General features: G+C 45.4%; 1 protein-coding gene across 1 annotated transcript in view; it reads left to right on the top strand.

Moving 5' to 3' along the window:
• Positions 1–22,375, top strand: part of LAMA2 (laminin subunit alpha 2) — a 1,492,466-nt gene that overhangs the window by 1,423,705 nt on the left and 46,386 nt on the right. Inside the window, 3 exon segments of the mRNA XM_029596813.1 lie at positions 15,736–15,912; positions 18,918–18,946; positions 18,949–19,053. Of these exon segments, the coding sequence (XP_029452673.1) occupies positions 15,736–15,912; positions 18,918–18,946; positions 18,949–19,053 (311 nt within the window).

Below are 22,375 nucleotides of genomic sequence, written 5' to 3' on the forward strand. Positions count from 1 at the left end.
CCAATATCTGATAAAGGACCCTATCGAGCTGAGTCTTCTCAGGTCTTCAAACCTCTCCTAGTAGAAATCGTATGGGTCTGCTCATCAGTACCCCCTGCCTCCTCCCGGGTGGCCAAAATATGATTGGAAATGCCCCCTTCTCAACTCTACACCCATCTGGCGCCTTACCAAACACCTTTCAGCCACAGGATCGCAGTATCCTTGTACTTTCCCAATGGCTTCCAGCATTGCTCTAGAAACAATGCTGGAAACATAAGCTACCAACGTTGCTATCAGAATGCTACTCTGACAGCATCGCGGGTAGCTTACGATTTTCAAAGATAGTGTAGATTTATGTGGGATATTCAGCAGGACATTTATCCCACTGAGTAACCCTTATAACTTACTCAGCTAACTTGACCTAGATAAGCTGTTTTCTGGGTTTCTGATAAATTGACCTCTGTCTTTTTAATATTAAAAGTGTACACATAAAACTACACTCCAACCCTATGCCACTTTCCCATAATGCTTTTTTTTTTTTTGTGCACATAAAAGATTGCATGAAATGTGGTTATGTGCATACTTTTATGCATACAAACCTCAGGCTATTTTATAACTAACCATATATGCATATATAACTATGTTTTAATGGCTTTGAAAAGCAACCCCAACAGTAAAAGATCAAGTGACTTTCATTTCTAGATTACCAGTTCAGATGTGGGTGATGCAGGTAGTGACTGAAAGTCATTAGCATTTGAACATCATTTGATGATTTATATAAAATGGATTGGTAGCTTCAGTTTAGCTCTCTGTGGACAGCATTAAAGCCACCATTACATTTACTGTCAGGTTCAGCAGAGAGGCGAAGGATTGAATGGCCTTTGAAACTAAATTACCCTCCCATCCTTGGCTTGGCAATGTGAAGAAGCTTACAACAGCACCCTGTAATTCATTCATCATAATTTATGATGTTTGAATCCTGGTTTGCGATTCATAAATCATTTTTCAGAGGTCTTGTATCACTGATTTATTGACTGCAGTACTTTTGAACTATTTTCAAGCAAAAATATGTAAAGAATTCATAGCAGAAGGATCAAAATACCACCTGTTCTAAGTAGTGTTTTGCTTAAAATATGTGATTTGAACGATGATCAAGAAACATCCCAACTAGTGATCCATGATTCATTTTTTTTGCGACCCATTCCAGTGAATTTTGGATTGTTTCCTGTACTATTTCAAAGAGTGTCTGAATTATTATGGAATGACATAATCCATATCTACCTACAGTAGCTGGCATTTTTAAGCAGCTTGATTATTGCATTCAACTAAGCATTGGCTACATTTATCTCATGTGTTGAAGAGGGCATGAGATAGTGGGGAGAGAGAGAGCAGAAGAGTTAGCAGATGGGTCTGTCTGACAGACTGCACGTTCCTCCTCCTCTTCCTCTGCCATCATTTAAGTTGGCAATGTTCAAACGTATCTGCATCATTGCAAAGTGTGCAGAATTATTATTTTTTCCCCCATGGATTTTGCACCGATTCTGAAAAGGATGATATTTGCATAATTTCCTTTTGAAAACTGCCTTGGAAAAAAGTACCCACAGACATTTGTGCCTGTCTTTTTCTGTGGATATTATTTCCCTGAAAAACTGAGCATATAGTTTTGAGAAATGCAAAAAGAAGTGCGATGTTACCTCCCCTGACCTAACCCCACCTCAGAGTCCACCTGCTTTTGCACAGTTAAAAATCTGCACATTGTCGATCCCCAGGAGTACTTTTGCCCAGGAGAAAGCGTGGGCCATTTTTAGACAGCCTTATTTACTCAAGTAAATGGCTTTTGAAAACTGTCCTCCCCATTTCTGTTCAAGACAGTCTTTTAGTTGGGAGTCCAAGCCCCAATCCTTGCTAGTAGGGATATGCATCTGTTTGAAATGACATAAAACCAAAAGTTTGTGCTTTTCCTCTGTGGTGTTTGCAACCTCAGAGCTTAACACAGCTCTGAGGTTGCATACACCACAGAGAAATCTTTGCTCGGCTAACAAGGCTCTATTATCAATTCCCTCGATAAGCTCGGCGCGTTTAACACAGGTCAGAGACCGAGCTCTGTCATTGGCAGGCCCCATTCTATGGAATGGAATTCCGCTCGAATTAAGAACTCAGCAAAACCATAAGTTATTTAAAGGATTGTTAAAAACATGGCTCTATAAACAGGCATTCTGTAAGGACTAGGAGAGAGAAACAATGGCAGGATATGTATGGAGTTTTTTGGGTTATACATGTTAAATTTTTAGCCGGACATTATTACATTTTTATCACTTGTTCTTTTTTAGATTATGGTAACATTAGGGCAAGATTAATTTTATAACTTTTAAGTTTTAGTACATTGTTAAAGTTAAAGATTCTGATTTATTTTTAATAGTATATTTTATGATTTTGTACCGGATGTTTTATGTTGGCACTGTTAATTTTATATTGTAACTTTTGTGTCTGGATGTAAACCATGGGGATGGGATAAAATTACCAAATGGTGGTCTATAAAAGAATTCAAATAAATAAATAAATAAAACAATTTGAACTAAACAAACCAACATGTAAAATTGCCCCCGAACAACACGAAATGACAATACATTTAATTTTTTGTCCTGCACACCCTTACTGGATAGTTATAAAAGAAGAGGGGCTCCTCCAAAGGGCAAATGACAGACCAGTATGTCCTCCCCCAGAATGTGCCTTCCCCCAAATACATTAAAAAAAAAAGCATTCAAATAGCACCAGCAGGATGAGATGGAGAATGACAGAGAGAAAAATGGAGGTGACAGAGGAGACCCACTGACACTTGAATATTTCAAAAATAAATCCATCTTTCTTTACACAAGACAAATGTATTTCCAAGTAATAAATTCTCCATGGACAAAATTCTTTGCTTTCTTAGCATGTAGCCAGATGGACTCAGGACCAGTGGGTTATGTGCTCTTCTGCTAGCAGATGGGAGATGGAGTCAGATTTCAAAGCTGAGGTCACTCTAGATATACTCCTGCAGTGACCTCAGCTCCTCAGTATCTCTCTATCTCCTATCAGATGTGGACACTATCCCACACTCTAGCACAGTGTTAGAAAATTTACAGCAAGAAGACAAAATTTACCTTAAAGAAGATCGAGTCCCGCTCTCCTGCAGTGATACTTAAGGGTCCCTCTCCCAGTTGAGAATTCCTGAGGTGATTTTTGATATTCCTCAGAGGCGTGCCTTGGTCCGGTAGCCGGCAACCCCGGTGTGGACTTAGCCCTTAGAGCGGCTGAAAGGCGGTGGGTGCACATCCGAGCGCAGCAGTGAAGGTAAAGCCTTCTCCACCCACAACTGGAGACCGTTCCAACACGCGATCAGTATGCGCGAAGACCAGGTAAGCTGAAAACTTTAAACTAAGATCTCCGGTCTCCGAGTGCCGTACCGATTTGAAATTTCACCCGGCGAGATAAAAGGGAGCACCGATCGAGTTGAGCAGCCTTGGTTGTGCTAGGCCCCAGTCCAGTGCATGGGGTAAAGACATGTGGAGACCCTCGGGGGCGCCATCTTACACGCAGGGACTTCGGTGGCATCTTCCCCTCTCGACCAGCGATACGCGCGGTGCAGGCCGGATGGTCAATGCACCCAACTTGTGCGCCTTCAATGTAGACATGCGCACAGCTGCACACACAGCTGGATGCACAACCGGGCACACAACCAAGCGCACAACTGCACGCATAACTATACGCACAGCTGCACTTAAAACTACGTGCTCGCATTGTGCTCACGCGCATAACTACACGTATATTGAAGCACATTACCTGTGCGCCTAAACATAGAGGCAATGGCACCGGCATCCAAGAAACCCAGAAGGAACTCTCTTTGTACAGCCTGCCACATCAGAGCCGCACAGCCTGAACTGGAGTCCTTCCTTTGTCATCATTGCGAAGAAGCCCAGGGGGGACCAAAGCCTGGTCCCTCACTGTCTGAGGATGGGTCCGGAACTACTACATACGATAGCACCCTAGATCTATGCTACTGTGAAATGGCATCTCCACAAGAGGACACCTCAGGGGCCCCTACTCTGACTCCCCCTGGGGTTAACATGGACCCAAGGACCTTCTCCTGTTTAGAATTTTTCCAGGGCAAGCCTTTGTTCAGGCACAATCAGCCCCAGCTGCAACCCGGGTTCAACCCCTTCCAGAAGCACAAGACCCTCCTGGCCCTGCTCGGATGCCTCGAGACATGCCTCGCCTAACCAAGAATTTCCTGGATAGGTACCTGGATAACCTCAGATGATGATGGTGGCTCTCTGGAAAAAGGAGAAATCCCTCCAGGCCTGGAACCATACAGAACCGTGCTTCGCTTCTTCCACAGGGATGAATTACCAGCCCTTGTTTCCCAGACTCTGAAAACTCTGGGGATCCCAGGCACGGACCCTATGGCGGAACCAAAGAAGAACCCCATCTTGGTGTTCCTTCGTAAGGCCTCATGCTACTTCCCAATGATGGAAGCCATCCAGGAACTAATTGACCTGGAGTGGGATGCCCCAGAGGCCAGCTTTAAAGGAAGTCGGGCCCTGGAAACCGTTTACCCTTTGGAACCAGCGACCAAGGAATGCCTGCGTTTCCCAAAAGTGGACGCCATGGTCTGTGCCGTCTCAAAGAGAACAACCATTCCCATTGAGGAAGGGGCTGCATTGAAGGATACTCGGGATAGATGATTAGAATCCATTCTTAAGCAGGCCTTTGATGCAACAGCAATGACACTGCAGATTGCTTCCTGCTGCACCCTGGTGGCACGTTCCTGCTTGCTCCTCTCAAGAGAGGCAAATAATTCCGAGATGTATACTTGTGAAACGATTGAACCTGCAGCAGCCTTCCTGATGGATGCAAGCTCAGACCTGGTGTGTATCTCAACCAGAGTAGCCTCGGTAGTGGTGGCCAGATGACAGTTATAGATGCGGAATTGGTCGGCTGACACGATCTTTAAAGCGAATCTCACAAGAATGCCCTTTAAAGGATCTCTCTTATTCGGAAGCAAATTAGAGAAGTTAGCCAGCAAGTGGGGTGATTCTCCAGTGCCTCAGCTATCGGAGGATGGGGTAAAGGATCCCAGTGCCCCTCCCCCAGAAGAACCAGGGGCATAGACTCTCAACGATTTCGACCCTACAGGAACTCGTAGTTTCAGGCACCTCAGCCCTCCGAAAGATCCAGTCCTTTCGGAACTGACAGACCAAGAGAGGAACAGGCCAGGGGGCAGGCTCCAGCCATGCCCCAATGAGAATGGGCCAAACCATCCAAAGGAAGAAGAAATAGGGGGTTGACTTTCCCTCTGCTACCAACGATGGGTTGAGATCATGTCGGACAAATGGGTACTAAACATCATTCGAGAAGGTTACTCTGGAGTTCTGCAGCATCCCTTGGGACAAATTTATAATATCACCCTGCCACTCCCACACCAAGAGTCTGGCAGTGGAAGCCACTCTGACAAGACTACTCAGTCTTCAGGCAATAACTCCGGTCCCTAAGCCCCAACAAATTACAGAGCATTATTCCATCTATTTTATTGTCCCCAAGAAAGAAGGATTATTCTGACCCATCTTGGACCTCAAGAGCATCTTCTGCAGATACTACACTTGCGCATGGAGACTCTCCGCTCCGTAATAATGGCAGTAAAACCAGGAGAGTTCCTAACCTCCCTGTACATCTCCGAAGCCTACCTTCACATTCCAGTCCATCAAGATCACCAGCGTTTTCTACGCTTTGCGGTATTGGGACACCATTACCAGTTCTGAGCGCTACCCTTTGGACTAGCAACCACGCCCAGAACATTCTCCAAAATTATGGTGGTCATGGTGGCAACACTGAGTAAGGAAGGGATCTTGGTGCACCCTTACTTGGACGACTGGCTGATCAGGGCGAAGTCTTCAGAAGAAAGCCGACAGGTGACCAGCAGAGTCAAGAAACTACTGCAGGAACTCGGTTGGGTTGTGAACACGGCCAAGAGCCGTCTACAGCTCTCTCAGTCTCTAGAGTACCTGGGAGCCTGTTTCGACAACAAACAGAACAAGGTCTTCCTCCATCTCCCAACAATTATGACGATTGATGGCCAGTACACATCCCAAGGTATGGGACTATCTTCAAGTCCTCGGTCTCATGGCATCAACCCTGGAGGTCATTCTGTGGTCAAGTGCTCACATGTGACCTCTCCAGTGCTTACTATCACGCTGGAACCCACTGTCCCAGGATTACTCAATCCACCTCCAACTCCCAGCAGAGGTACGTTCTCAGCTTCAGTGGTGGCTACAGGAAGACCACCTGAGCAGGGAGTAAGCCTATCCCCACCGAACTGGATCGTGCTCACCACAGACGTGAGCCTACGAGGGTGGGGAACTCACTGTCAGGAACTGACAGCCCAGGGATAATGGAACAAGGAAGAGGTGGGTTGGAACATAGACCACCTGGAAGCTTGAGCAGTCAGACTAGCGTGCCTGCGGTTCAGCCACAGACTCCAAGGGCAAGCGATCCGAGTAATGTCAGACAACGCTACAACGGTTGCCTATATCAACTGCCAGGGAGGAACCAGAAGCCAGTAGGTGTCTCTGGAAATAGATCCTCTCATGGCATGGACAGAGGAAAATCTACAAGGAATCTCGGCCTCCCACATCACGGGGAAAGACAACGTCTCAGCAGACTTCTTCAGCAGAGAAAGCCTGGACCCGGGGCAATGGGCGCAGTTGACCAGAGCATTCCAACTGATAGTAAATCACTAGGGTCTCCCAGCCGTATACCTTCTAGCCACCTCTCTCAATGCCTGAGTCCCCAGGTTCTTCAACCGAAGATCAGAGCCACACTCCCAAGGGATCGACGCCCTCATCCAGACCTGGCCAGAGGAGGACTTACTGTACGCCTTCCCCCCATGGCCACTACTGGGCAAGATCATCCGCAAGATAGAACACCATAGGGGACTAGTTCTGCTAGTGGTTACGGATTGGCCAAGATGCCCATGGTATGCAGATATGCAAAGACTCCTTGCGGAGGGTCCTCTGTACCTACCTCCACACAGGGACCTTCTCCAGCAGGGCCCGATTCTTCATGAAGACCCATCTTGATTCTTTCGTACGGTCTAGCCCTTGACAGGACTCACCTGAAGAAGTGCGGATACTTGAAGGCTGTGATTGACACCCTGCTCCGCGCACGGAAGTTCTCAGCATCTCTGACATACATACGGATCTGGAGAATATTTGAAGCCTGGTGTGAGGACCGCAGGTTTTCCCTGTGGACGGCCAAGATTCCCATGATTCTAGAATTTCTACAAGACAGTATGAAGAAAGGGTTGTCTCTCAACTCCCTCAAGGTTCAAGTAGCAACCCTCTCCTGCTTCAGAGCCGAAGTGAGTGGGATCCGTCTATCAGCGCATCCAGGAGGCCCATTTTGCCCATTTTCTAAAAGGGGTGAAGCAACTTTGACCATCCCTAAAGTGGCCGGTGCCCCTATGGAACCTCAATATGGTTTTAGACTTTCTAGCGGGGACCTCCTTCAGACCAATGCGCAGTCTGTCACTATGCCTCTTAACATTGAAGATGGTATTCCTGGTGGCAATATGTTCTGCCCATTGCATCTCCAAGCTGCAGGCACTATCCTGTCGGGAACCGTTCCTTAGGTTCACTCCTTTCTACCGAAAGTGGTCGCCGAGTTTCATTTGAATCAAGCCATCTCCCTACCATTCCCAGAGGAGCATAAGGACTTGGAAGACTACCACCTTCTTTGTCATCTAAATGTCGGCAGACTCCTGATGCGATACCTGGAACAATCGCAACAGTTGCCTACCCCTAGTTCAGGACACCCACAGTTAGTCTGGTGTCGGCGCTAACTTGGTTGAATGCACTAGCGGTCGCCAGTTTTTTAAATCGAGTTGAATCAGTTTAATCAAGTTTGATCAGTTTTAATCAAGTTGTTACGCAAGATATATATCTACAATGGCTTTTCGAGAAGGATACTCAGGAGCTGAGGTCATTGCAGAGGTATAACTAGGATGACTCAGCTTTGAAATCTGACTCCGTCTCCCATCTGCTAGCAGAAGAGCACATAACCCACTGGTCCTGAGTCCATCTGTCTACACTAAGGGAAACGAAATTATCAGTTAAGTAATATCTCCATTTCATTGACAATGTTAGTGCAGGTAAAGACCACTGCAGTGGTTCAGCAGCTTGAGACTCAAAAGCTTTTTGGAGCTGACCAATTGTTTTGGTTTGAGTGCAGAACTCATGTCTATGTGTACAGAGACAGTAGAAGGCTGTGTGGTGCTGCCATTGTGGTGCCAACACTAATGATAATCATAGAGGGAAAAATGGTTAGATGAGGATGTCCTGTTGTCAGGGTGGCCAGATTCCTCCCTGGGTCTCCCTTTGTATGCTCCCTTCTCTCTCCAAGCAAACCCTCTGTCACTGCTTTTTGAAGATCTTTACTGATACACAAGAAAGAGAGAAGGTTTCAACCATGCAGTCATGTCTGTTTTCTGCTCTCCTACAACTCTCTGTTCTCCTTTAACCTCCTCTTCTGGTGTGTAGTAGGTCTAATACTTCTTCCCTCTGCACTGACAAGCAACTTCATATTAAAGGCTTAACATTAAGAACATAAGAACATAAGAAATTGCCATGCTGGGTCAGACCAAGGGTCCATCAAGCCCAGCATCCTGTTTCCAACAGAGGCCAAAACCAGGCCACAAGAACCTGGCAATTACCCAAACACTAAGAAGATCCCATGCTACTGATGCAATTAATAGCAGTGGCTATTCCCTAAGTAAAATTGATTAATAGCCATTAATGGACTTCTCCTCCAAGAACTTATCCAAACCTTTTTTTAACCCAGCTACACTAACTGGCAACAAATTCCAGAGCTTTATTGTGCGTTGAGTGAAAAAGAATTGTCTCCGATTAGTCTTAAATGTGCTACTTGCTAACCCCATGGAATGCCCCCTAGTCCTTCTATATGCTTTGGAAAACAGCATGAGGAACCAAGAGAAAAGGAGAACTGGTTATGCTCAGATTAGTGTGCTTACTTGTCCTCTGTAGGCAACATTCTTATAATATAATATTATAACATTTAGCTAATACATTTTCAGGTTTCCATGACTGAAAATAATGTGAGCATGCTATTTATGGCATTTTTTTACAATAAGCATGCTAAATCTTTTTGCACCACTCATTAAATGACTTTTTAACATGCTCGTTAAATTTTTTTGCAATCTAAAATAAACTTTTTTTAGTTCAAGTGTTATTGAAAAATGTATCCTATAATGTAGCATCATATCCACCATCTAAATACACACAATAAACAGAATCACACAACTTATGATGATCCATAAAATGGTGGCCATTGCAAAGTTGCTGCTATTCACAACTATCATCTGCAAACTCACATTGAGTGATTTGCTACATAAACCCTGGAATACAATTCTGTAATTTATATACATCTAAATGGAGCATTTTCTTTTTTCAAGACAGGGAGATCATGATGCATTTATTTCTTGTGCTGCGCTTTGGATGGACACCAAACTCCCCATTTTCAAAGGGCTTTCTCACATTTTGTACCTAAAGTAAAAACATTTTTGCTGCGTGACTGAGTCTTGCGTATTCCCAGAAGAGCAGCATTTGCCTATCCCTCCCTACCACTTGTGTGGCACTTCTTTAAGATGTGCATTCTTAATACACTACCAGTTGTTTTATTCATTGTATAAATTTGCATAGAGTAGTGTGCTTTCCTTGTCCACTTTAATGCCTGGAAATAAACAAAAAAATTATAAGGTGATACTTTTCTACCACACTAACTGAATACAAATCTTGACTAATTTTTTTAGGTGGTACACGCCCTTCATCAGGTCAGATGATGATGGTGATGAACCTAATGAAGGGAGTGTGGCTTCCAAAAGCTACACAAGGAAAGGGTAATTATCAGAGACCCCTGTGTGGCAGGCCGATTCAGTAAAGTCCGCGGGAGAGCGGATGAACGCCCGCTCTCCCGGTGCGCGCACGGCCACTCGCCGGTGCGCGCGATTCAGTATTCAAATTAGGTGGTGCGGTAGAAACGGGCAAAAGGAGGCGCTAGGGACACTAGCGCGTCCAGAGCACCTCCTTTTAACCCGGAGCGGCGGCTGTCAGCGGGTTTGACAGCCGACGCTCAATTTTGCCGGCATCGGTTCTCGAGCCCGCTGACAGCCACAGGCTCGGAAACAGAACGCCGGCAAAATTGAGCGTCCAGTTTTCGGCCCGACAACCGTCGGTCCATTTAAAAATTTTTTCCTTTTTTTTCTTTTACTTTTTTTACCCTTCGGGACCTCTGACTTAATATCGCCATGATATTAAGTCGGAGGGTGCACAGAAAAGCAGTTTTTACTGCTTTTCTGTGCACTTTCCCGGTGCCGGCAGAAACTAGCACCTACCTTTGGGTAGGCGCTAATTTCTGAAAGTAAAATGTGCGGCTTGGCTGCACATTTTACTTACTGAATCGCGCGGGAAATACCTAATAGGGCCATCAACATGCATTTGCATGTTGAGGGCGCTATTAGGTGCCGCGGGTTGGACGCGTGTTTTCTGCCCCTTACTGAATAAGGGGTAAGGGAAAATGTGTGTCCAAGAGCAGGTTATGGAGCGCACTGTACTGTATCGGCCTGTGGGTAAACAGTGTTTTACATGCAGAAATGACCTTTTACAAAATTGCATGCCTGATATGTGGGTAAATCCAGGGCCGGCGCATCCATTAGGCAAACTTCAGCCGTCGCCTAGGGCGCCGAGCCATAGGGGGCGCCGAAGAGCAGCCACGTGGTGCCGCAAGTGCTGTACTTCGGCACCCCCTATGGCTCAGCGCCCTGAGGCGCACACAGTCAGCACCCAAACAGGGGGGGTGAGGGCGGCAGCTCAAGGGTCGCCTAGTGCACCCAATACCCTTGCACAGGCCCTGGGTAAACCTATATTGCAGATATCATGTTTGAGCACAGATACATTCCTGGGGGTGAAGTTTGAAATAGGTTTGAACTTAAACACATACGTTTCGATTTTTTAAAGTATGCATGTACATTTTTATCAGGGAACCTGTATGAGTAGATTTGGTTGGATAATTTCAAAGCGCACTTATGCACATGTCTGCTTTTAAAATTAGTGTAACAAATGCACATATTTGCCAACTAATTTATGCACAATGTTACAAAATTTACCCCTACATATATAGGGATGGTAACTTTCAGGCACACATACTTTGGCCCGCAGCCAAGGTCGTGGCCATTTTCATAACAAACGCACGAATATGCATGCATGCTATAAAATAGTCTGGCTGTATGCACATGTGTGCCAGATTTTAAGTGGGCTCGTGCATGCAAATCCCAATTCTGCTGCATAAATCGGGGGATTTTAAAAGGGGTATGTGCCCATGCTATTCCTAGTTTACTCGTTCGTCCACCGGTTCATCCAGTTAACAGGTAGGTCCCCCAAACCTCCTGGTTTGACAGCCTACACTCCCCCCAGTTACCCCAGGATCCTTTAAATCCCTCAGAAATAGCTCGATCCTTTGATTTTTTTAGCTTACACATCATCCATTGCAGAAGTACAGTTAGGTGGTAGAGGACATCAGCACTCACCAGGGCACATAAGTACCTTATGCCCCAAAATGCACATGCCCACACCCCTTTTTGAAAACTTTGGAGCTAGACGTGCTGCGGGAGATATGCCCATATCCGGGTGGCCTTTTCGCACATCCCCTAATTAACGCCTGCCGGGCTTTTAAAATTCAACTTTAAGTTAGTACAATAAGAAGTATCATTTTAAATTTCTGTTTATTGATCTTTATGATTTTTCGGATAATAAATGAATGTATCAGAGTGCAGAAACATTGATCAAACTTGAAGGTGTGAAAAATGTTTAATTATTTTAATCCTACCCAGAGCTGATGAATGGCTTAGTCTTTTCCATATATGTTGTTATGCATATGCTTTGAATAGAATGAGAACATTTCACAGAGACCTCTATGGGTAAATTAATGCTTTATCTGCAGATATGGCCCTTTAGAAAACAGTGTATATGTGTGTAAAATTACGCAGACACGCTGTAAGGCGAATTTCCCAAAAGTTACATGCGGAAAAATTTAAATTAGCGTATGCAGGCATTTGTAGCCTCTATTCACTTATTCCATATTTTATAAAAGTAGAAAATACTTGTGTATATTCACTTTTCTGTGCATATATTCACACATAAAATAAGGGCGGTCTAAGGACATTCAGGAGCGGGGTCAATGGTTACGTGCGTAAGATGCTATTTTAAAAGACCACACACAAACATTTGCCACCTTAGATATTTTTATACCTGCTAATTATCTGGTGTAAATGATATTAAGAGGTAGATCTTCAAAAAGTACACCGGATTTTATAAGATACGCGCGTAGCCGCACGTATCTTATAAAATCCGGGGTCGGCGCGAGCAAGGCTGCGCAAAATCAGCAGCCTGCGCGCGCCGAGCCGCACAGCCTGCCTCCGTTCCCTCCGCGTCCCCAACCTTCCCCTCCCTTCCCCTATCTACCCCACCCCCCAGCCCTACCTAAATCCCCCCCCCTACTTTTGTTGGGCAAGTTACGCCTACTTGAAGCAGGCGTAACTCGGGACCGCCCTCCCGGCCCGCCCCCGAACTGCCACCACGCCCCCAGACACGCCCCGGACCGCCCCTGCTCGTGGACACGCCCCCTGGACACGCCTCCTCCTGCCCCTTTTAGGAAGCCCCGGGACTTACTGTCCTGGGGCTTTGTGCGCGCCGGTGGCCTATGCAAAATAGGTGCGCCGGCGCGCAAGTGCCCTGTGCGCGTAAATCCGGGAGGATTTACGCGCACAGGGGTTTTAAAATCTATCCCTAAGCGTGTTTATTGTGTAATACTGACTGGGTGGCAGGTCTGGGTGAACTGGGATGAGTTCTGGCTACAGAACTAGGAGGGTTTCATTGACCTGGAGAAGGATGCGTGCATATTTTAAAATTGTCTGACTAACATGCATAAATCCCAATATGCACGAGTAAGTCCTACTTTACTTTCACATGTAAAATAAGTGCGCATATATTTTTAAAAGAGGTAGGAAAAGTATGCACATTCAAAGGAGAATTTTAAAAGCCCTATGCATGCCAAAATTAGGGGATGCATGAATTTGTCAGACCAGCACGCACGCGCTGAGCAGATTTTAAAGGCCGCCCAGATACCTGTGTATCTCCCGCTGTGTGCACATATGAAAAGTTTCCAAAAAGGGGCAGGGTGTGGGCGTGGTCTGGGCAGGGCATGAGCGTACCTGGATTTTAACTTGAAATTAGTGAGTAAATACTTACAAGCACTAGCTTGCACCAGAGTTCCCTGCCACATAACTTTACTTCTGCTATGGATTGTGTGTAAATAATAAAACAAAAAAAAATCTACACAAATCAGTGGGTTCTAAGAGTTGGGTCTAACAAGGGAGAGGGAGGGCTATTAAACCCCTTAACTGGGTGAACTGGGAATGAACTGGGAAAACTGGCAATGATGGCTCATGTGTCTTTTAAAATTCCCTCACTTACACAGTAGAAGTGGGATTTACACACACAAGTGCATGCCCACTTAAAATTGAGCACATGTGTACACGTCAGACTAATTTATAACATGCGCGCATATAAGTGTGCACGTTATAAAATAGCCACGTCCCTGGGCATGGGCTGACAAATACACGCACCTGTGCACCCGCACACCAGTTTAAAAGTTACTATCCATATGCATTGATATATGTGATTTCAATGTATTGCATGTATTCATACATAAGCCTACTTATGTGTCTATGCTGGGGGATAAAGATATGTGCATTTTCTAAAACACCTGTATATCATACGCATGGGTTATAAAATACTATGGTACACTATGTGCAGCCATATACAAATTAGAGATATGATTCGGCCGAACCTTTTGGTTCGGCCTTCATTATCGGCCCGCCGCAGGAAATTTTGCTTCCCGCGGTTCGGGCCGATTGTTTTTCGGCTGACCCGAACCGAAACCCCCCCCCAACCCTTCAGATTTAATTAATTACAATCCCCCACCCTCCTGACCCCCAAAACTTGCCTATAGTGCCTGGTGGTCCAGCGGGGGTCCCAGGAACGATCTCCCCCTCTCGGGCCGTCAGCTGACAGTAAACAAAATGGCGCCGGTGGCCCTTTGCCCTTACCATGTGACAGGGGCTATCGATGCCATTGGCCGGCCTCTGTCACTTGATAGGAGCAATGGACGGCCGGCGCCATCTTAAAAAATGTTGCGGGCCTTCCATTGACAGGAGCCGGCCAATGACACCGATAGCCCCTGGCACATGGTAAGGGCAAAGGGCCATCGGCGCCATTTTGATTAGTGGGAGCCAATGGCCCGAGAAGGGGAGATCACTCCTGGGACAGTGACATAGTGAGGGCAAAGGTAGCGCCAGCGCCATTTTGAATACTGGCAATATGGCCCGAGTGCAGGAGGTCGCTCCCGGACCCCCGCTGGACTTTTGGCAAGTCTTGACACCGCCCCGACTCCGCCCCCATTTAGTGATCGCACGCGAAAAGGGACTTTTTGCGTGCGATTGCTTTGGAAAATGACCCCCATAGATTGAGAATAACTTTAAAATGTGCGAATATGCCATATACACAACTAAATGGGCATGTGTGTGCATGCATATGTAGTTTATATTGTACAAAGCAATACATGCATGCACACTGTATAAAATACACATAAGCCTATCTAGCAACATGATTGCATATCTAAAATATATGCGGTGTGTATTTTCAGCATATCCGGACACAAGTATGCATGGTTTTGCTGGGATAAATTTCAAAGCGAGTTTACATGCCTGCATTTGCTTTGAAAATTGGTGTAACTTGGGTGCATAATTGCCTGCAAATTTATGCAACCTGTTATCAAATACCTCCATGATGTGCTAGATCCAGAGCTTGTTAAACTATCAAGTGATGAGTTGCATAAAGCAAAGCTCATGGTGGAACGACAGGTTAATGGATAACAAACCGAAGTACTAACTTCCCCATGGTGGACTGTGGGCTTGTTTTTCCCCCCAAAATGAGATTTGAACGCAGTGTAATCAAAACATATGTGTCCCTTCTCAATTCCGGTAATCAAAGTGCTAAGGGATTGTTTATTTTCTCAGCAAGAAGATAAATAGTCCAGAACAGGAAGCAATCAGATGTAAACCCCATGCTGTTAGGGACCTACTGTGCTGTATAAGATTGCTCATTACTGCACATTTCAAGGTGCTAAGCAAGGATCTTAGCACATCAGTGCTGCCTCCTAGAAAGGCTGCTGTCACATTAAAAAAAAGGATGCTGGACCTGCAACAAGTTCACAGTCTGCCTTGGCCGAGTCTCTTCAAAGGGCCCAAAACACATAGCAGTAACCTTGCTGGGTGTGGCATTGACAGTCACTCCCTTTAAGAACTCAAAGGAAAACTGCTCATACTCCTTAAGAACAGCTCCCTTCATATCTTCCTAAAAATGGTTATCATTGTCCTGCTGTCTTTTAGCAGTTGCCTTATGATACTTTTGAATCTCAGATAAAAATATTTCCCTTCTTTTCCCTCCCAACTCCAAGCTTCCGGGTTGCGGTGTATATGGCTGCAGGTAGGTTGCACAGCCAGTGATGGACAGATGATGATGTATGAATTAGTGCGCTAATCTCTATACATTTTCTCCTTTTTTTTCTTTTTTTAAATCCTTTTATCAGATCGTTCACCGTACAGATTGATGAAGACAAAGGGCAAACGCAGAGGATGCCTGGCGACCAGTCGATTTCTGTAAAGAAGCTCTTTGTGGGAGGTACTACGCCCGACTTCCACGCGCCCTTCCTCAGGAACATCCCCCCTTTCGAGGGCTGCATATGGAATCTTGTCATTAATACTGTGTAAGTCTTCCTATAGTTAAAAAAGATTTCACTGTTCACGTACAGGCCTTAGATTTCCATACAGGAAGCAGTGCCCTTCGTTTCTTCGAACACAGTGAGCGAGCAAGTGAGTGAGAAGGGCTGGGGGCTTATGAGAGAACTGGATGTGCTTGCAAGGGAAAATGTGATTTGAAAAGTAGATTTTGAATTTCTTTTTGTTCCATACTCAAAACAAAAAGGTAAGCAAGGTATTGCCATCGCCAATGTTCGTGATGGGTTTTTTAAGTTTCGGTCTCCTTCCGAAAACCTGTTTTGTGAAAATATATTTGTATATTGCATATAATGTGAGTATGCAGGACAGTGTGTACTTATGTAATTCGCAACAGGGGTACATAAAATAAAAACCATGTGCAGAGGGGGGTTCTGATCCTTCCTTGCAGTGGTTTGTGGGTTCAAAAAGAAAATATCGTTGAGCAAATGGGGTGGTGAACCAGGCTCAGAGGGGTCATCATCTTTATTGGACAGGACGACGTCTTTCCTCCGTAGATTAATAGACAACCTTCTCACTTACTTTACTTCTACAGACTGTTCATTGGGGCTACCATCTGTTCTGAATCTAAACCTTGGAGTACAACTCAGGCCACATCTTGATTGGCAGTTCCAATATGGTCAAATTTATTTGTAGCCCCGGTGTCCCGCCATCGCAATAACCAGGATGCCTCAGTGAGTAGGGGCTGGCACCACCCTCTCCCTACCCGCAGACACATGTTAGGCGGCCGGGGGGGGGGGGGGGGGGGGGAGACAGGCTTCAAGGCCCTACCTCAATGGGTTTCTCAAGTCCCTCTTCCAATCCCCAGCACACTCTGGGCAGATGCAATACAGTTCGCTCAGCCGAGCACACTGTATAACCCGCATTTGGACGTGGGTTTTAACACATTCTCTAATCCCCTTATGCAATAAGAGGATTAGCACCTCTACAACATGAGTCCAAGGCGGAGTGAATCTAATAGTGCTCATCACATGCAAATGCAGTCGAGTGCAGGAAACGGATGCTCAATTGAGAAGTATCCGTTTCCTGAACCCCTGGCTGATCAGGCTTCCTCCATGGGAAACTGAGTCTCCCCTGGGTTCTGCCTCAAGGAGCTCACACAACAGCAGGCAAACAGGCTGGAAACAATAAACTAGTAACAGAGAAGTTACTCACCAAAAAGGAGAGCCCCACACTACTGCCAGCCTCACCCTTTATCTCTAGTTGTCTTTTGTGACATCACCAGCACTTAAAGGCACAGTCCTCATTTTAAACTAGCTACCAATGAAATATGTACAACTCATTGCTTTACATAAGTAGAGGTTGAGTGAAATTTAAGTAGAGGTTAAGGAACAAAAATATGAGTGGCTTATAGACCAGAACTGGGACGTGGGCCACATTAATATTTTGTGATTTATTAATCTTTACACTAGTCTCATCTTACATCTGGGCAGCTGGCTTTTTGCTATGAGATTCAATTAATTGATATACAAAAAGAGGGTAATTGTAAAAGCCGTTTCATTGTGTAAAATGGTACCCCTCCTATATGCAGGTAAACTTATGTGCACAGGTCCTATTGGTGAGTAAGTTTACCCACAGTGAGCAGAGGTGTTCTTGGCGGTGGATATGAGGAAGGGTTTCCACTTCCTCACATGCTTTTGAATTTTCAAAAGTATGCCTTTATTTGTCCCCCAAAAACCTACCCACAAATATTAGCAGGAGTGAATGTCTGCAGGTAGTTGGATTCTGTAGTGCGCCACCGCATAATGGTCAGGTGCCACGGCTGAAAGCAAACCTCTTAGGAGGAGCTCCAGGAACATAGAAGGAAACAGCTGTAGTCCTTGAAAACTCTTCTTCCTTTCCCTAGAAAGAAGTGAGCTGCATACCTTCTTTTTTTTTTAATGTTTATGGTTTGTATGATGAAAAAAACTTCCAGGAATGACCTTCTTTTATAAGACAGGTTGTTTTTACCCTTGGGGTTTGTACCAATAATGAAAGCAGAGCTACGCAGTATTATTACCCAGAAATTTGTGCTTGCATTCTCTGCATTGTAACCTTTCAGTCGGAAACAGGGCAGAAAGATTTGAATAATCGAACTGACGCACGTTGTTCCTCTCCTTCCTCCCCCCACCCCCACCCCCCCAGGAATGATTCAAGTACAGGTAAAATACCATGGAGATGACTTTGGATATTGCCCTCTAGGAGTTACAATAGAGGTCTCTTCACATCCGGTATACAAAAGTAAAAGCAGTGTAAAAATGTGGATGCTACCAGGGCTAACAATAAGCCATCTAGCTACCCGCTTTCAAAGCTCCACTTCACAGTAGGATTCTCATTTTACTTTGTTCAACTGATGAGTTTGGAAGCAGTTTTCAGATCAGTGTAAAAAGGGGCAAGATAGCTTGCTTTCAATCACTGTGGAATGCTTTTGCAATTGGTTTGAATGAAACCGTGTAATGAGTACGGTGCTGAGTTCTGTCACACGCTTCAAACTAGCAATACGGGTTTTTGGGCCAGCTGTGCATGATTTAGGGGTTGTTAAATTCCTCATAAATTTAAGGGGCAACTTTCAAATTATGTGTAGAGATTGTAAAGCCTGTGGGTGCTTCTTACCTGCGGACTTCCCATCAGTGTTCAAGGAGAACTGACTCGGAGAAAAGTCCCTGGGCAGCCTTGCACCTGCGACTCGTGCAGGTTATTTTTTCCTGCGGAATTTACAAGTCGGGGAGGTAAAGCCTGACGACCCTGACTCTGCCCCCAGAAGGCCTCTCCAGATGTGTGCACACGTTTACTTGTACGCGCGGAAGTGTACGCGCACGCAAGCCAGGGCAGCTTTCACGGGTGCCAGTTAGGCAGGTAAAGCGCTGCTTTACCCACATAAATGCCTTTGACAATTGCCCTCATATGGGACTGATAGTAAATGTTACTTCTTGTAAGATGCAGTATTGAAGAGAGCATTAAACATCCTGTGCTCCCTTCCTCCCCCCTTCCTCCACAGGCCCATGGACTTTGCTCAGGCGGCTTCCTTTGAGATGCAGACATCGGACACTGTCCCACTCTGGAACCTGAGGAGGAAGAGGAAGATGCCAAAGAGGCTACAAAGGCGCCAGTCCCAAGTTGCCCCCAACTGCTTTAACTCCTGCTCCCCCACTTCCACCTTTTGTAAGTATTCTTCTGCTTCTCCTGTGATATTTATTTGGAGCTCAGGCCTTCATTAAATGAGGTGACGAGGAAGCATAAGTCTCCTCACCTTTCTTCCATCATTCAAGAAACTTCTCTGGATGAATGTGTTCTACTATTCTCATTTGTCCACGCCTTTCCAAAAAAATTGCTCAAAGCTCATTAAATGGTGTCGTACAAGTAGAGTATTGCTTTTCTTCAGTCAAGACCACAAAGTTCTCCCCCCCACAAAAAATCCTTGGATAACATCAAACTAAGGCCTAGATTTATCGCTTTACTATAATTATAGCAAAATGATCGCCATGAAAAAAAGGGGGCAAGAGGGGCAATAGTGAACAGGTTGGCTACATCGCAGCGGTGCATTTTCGCCCTACCAGGTTGTGGGTGCACTGCACACTATCACCACGTGCGATAACGCCCCAATGCATGCAACACTGGCCCATTGCGATTTGAAAAATAACCCGGCAAGAGACTTCTCAATACTGCATCTCTTGAAAAGAAATTTCTAGGATCCAGTCGTAGTAGTAGTAGTATTTTTTAATGCATTTGTATAGCACTTTTGCCCCAAATATGTCTAATATATATTGTTGTGGGATAAAAAGATGAAAAACAGAATAAACTCTGCAGTGTCAATATATTGTCACCAAAGTGAAGGAGCAAGGCTGCATTAATGAGAAGTTAATGCAGTAAGGGGAACTCTGAGGGCCGCTGAAAAATCATGGGGCCCTAGAATTTAGCTTCTATTAACTGCCCCTACTCGGAGCCAACTACAACCTTGCCCTATCTCTCAAGAAAATGCTTTTGCTGGCAAGCTTTCCCACCACAAATTACTCCTTTTTGAACTGAGATTTTGCAAACAAGGAAGCAAGGTTTGGTTTGGATCTTCTGTGGTTCCCTGGATTTCATTGTTCATGATATGCCTGGAATGTAGGTGGGGGGGGGGGGTCTGATTTGCACAGGGAGCTCTCCCTCTTTCCTTATAGAAACATAGAAACATAGAAATGACAGCAGAAGAAGACCAAATGGCCCATCCAGTCTGCCCAGCAAGCTTTCACACTTTTTTTCCTCATATTTATCTGTTATTCTTGGCCTTTAGTAACCTTTTGGTTTTATTTCCCTTCCACCCCCACCATTAACGTAGAGAGCAGTGCTGGAACTGCTTCTAAGTGAAGTATCTAGCTTAATTGGTTAGGGGTAGTAACCGCCGCAATAAACAAGCTACTCCCACAGTTATTTGTTTACCCAACCTGTGCAATCAGTCCTTGTTGGTTGTTATCCGAATATAAATCCACTTTTCTTCATTCCCCCTGCCATTGAAGCAGAGAACTACTCTGGATATGTATTGAAAGTGAAGTATCAGGCTTAATTGATTCAGGGTAGTAACCGCTGTAACAAGCAAGCTACACCCATGCTTATTTGTTTACCCAGACTGTGTAATTCAGAAGATGGAATCTAAAGTAGGCTCTGGGGGGGCAGTGTAGTTTACATCCTGCTTACAACATAAAAGGACTTTATGGAAATCTTCTCAAAACGATGCCTCAATTTTATTGCATAAAAATAACAATAACAATAGTATGTGATATGTAAGTCTGTGTTATTTTTATTTGCACTTTCATGCTTTCAAGCCAAGAGGAGGGTCAGTACTTCACTGCTGCACTGTGCTACCCTCAGTGAACTGAGGAATAGGGATCTTGGGCAACATGTCTAACATGGCTATGTTGTATATTTCTAAGTCTGCATGAAGTCAACATTGAGACCTGTACCTCCAGTACATGCCTGAACAAATATTTATATCTCTCATACTGTAAAAGCTCAAGATATGAAGGGGCAGATTTTAAAAATAATTTTTCCTATTATATTCTTATGAGGAAAATGTTTATTTTTCTAAATCAGGCACTAATTCTTTAAAACTTTAATTTTATTTTTATTTTATTTTTATTTTGCATCTTTAATATTCTGCCACCTCCAAACACTTGTTCAGAGTGGACTACAAAATTAACATCCACAATTTACATCCACAATTTACATAAAGGGGCGGATTTTCAGAGCCCTGCTCGTCTAAATCCGCCCAAAACCGGGCGGATTTAGGCGAGCAGGGCCCTGCGCGCCGGTAAGCCTATTTTACATAGGCCTACCGGTGCGCGCAGAGCCCCGGGACTCGCGTAAGTCCCGGGGTTTTCGGAGTGGGCGTGTTGGGGGGCGGGGCCCGAACCGCGCGGCGTTTTCGGGGCGTGTCGGGAGCGTTCCGGGGGCGGGCCCCGGGGGCGTGGCCGCACCCTCCGGACCCGCCCCCAGGGTCGCGTCCCGGCGCGCAGGAGGCCCGCTGACGTGCGGGGATTTACCGCCTCCCAGAGGGAGGCGTAAATCCCCTGACAAAGGTAAGGGGGGGGGGTTTAGACAGGGCCGGGCGGGTGGGTTAGGTAGGGAAGGGAGGGGAAGGTGAGGGGAGGGCAAAGGAAAGTTCCCTCCGAGGCCGCTCCGATTTCGGAGCGGCCTTGGAGGGAACGGGGGGTAGGCTGCGCGGCTCGGCGCGCGCCGGCTATACAAATCCATAGCCTTGCGCGCCGCCGATCCAGGTTTTTAGCAGATACGCGCGGCCTCCGCGCGTATCTACTAAAATCCAGCGTACTTTTGTTTGCGCCTGGAGCGCAAACAAAAGTAGGCTATTCGCGCTCCTTTTAAAATCCGCCCCCAAAATGATATACAACACACTACACAGAAAATACAAACATGATTTAATTATACAAGGATAAAATAAGATAAAATAATCATTTAATTAAAAACCAGAGAAACTGGCATGGATTCACTACACAAGAACACAATTGAATGATATCCATCGGGTGGCGCTATTGCAGCATGCTTCATGTTTGGTGCATTCCCATGCCTTATACTGTGCCTGAGAATCCATTGCTACCAAATCTGTGTGAGAAAAATGCTACTAAAGAAGGGCATTTGTTACTGACCATTTCTCATAAGCTATAAGATGTGCAGCCCCAAACTTTTTGTTTGGTTTATTTGTTTGTTTTGGGGGTAGGGGGGAATTTTTGTAAAGACTTGGCTTGTTTAATTTTTTTTTTTTCAGGTTGGTTCGTTTGCCAAACCAAAAAAAAAAATTAATCAAACCCCATCCACCAACAAAATAAACCCAGGCCTCTGCTGGGACAAGGTCTGACTAGAGGCCTAAGCCAGCCACCCAAGGACTGGTCCAGCACCGAGGTCCAGTTTAAGGCCTGGTCCTGGTGTTGAGGCTCAAAGGCCTTATCTCATTGCCAAGGA

The sequence above is a fragment of the Rhinatrema bivittatum genome, chromosome 3, assembly GCF_901001135.1.
Source record: "Rhinatrema bivittatum chromosome 3, aRhiBiv1.1, whole genome shotgun sequence".
NCBI classification, from domain to species: domain Eukaryota; kingdom Metazoa; phylum Chordata; class Amphibia; order Gymnophiona; family Rhinatrematidae; genus Rhinatrema; species Rhinatrema bivittatum.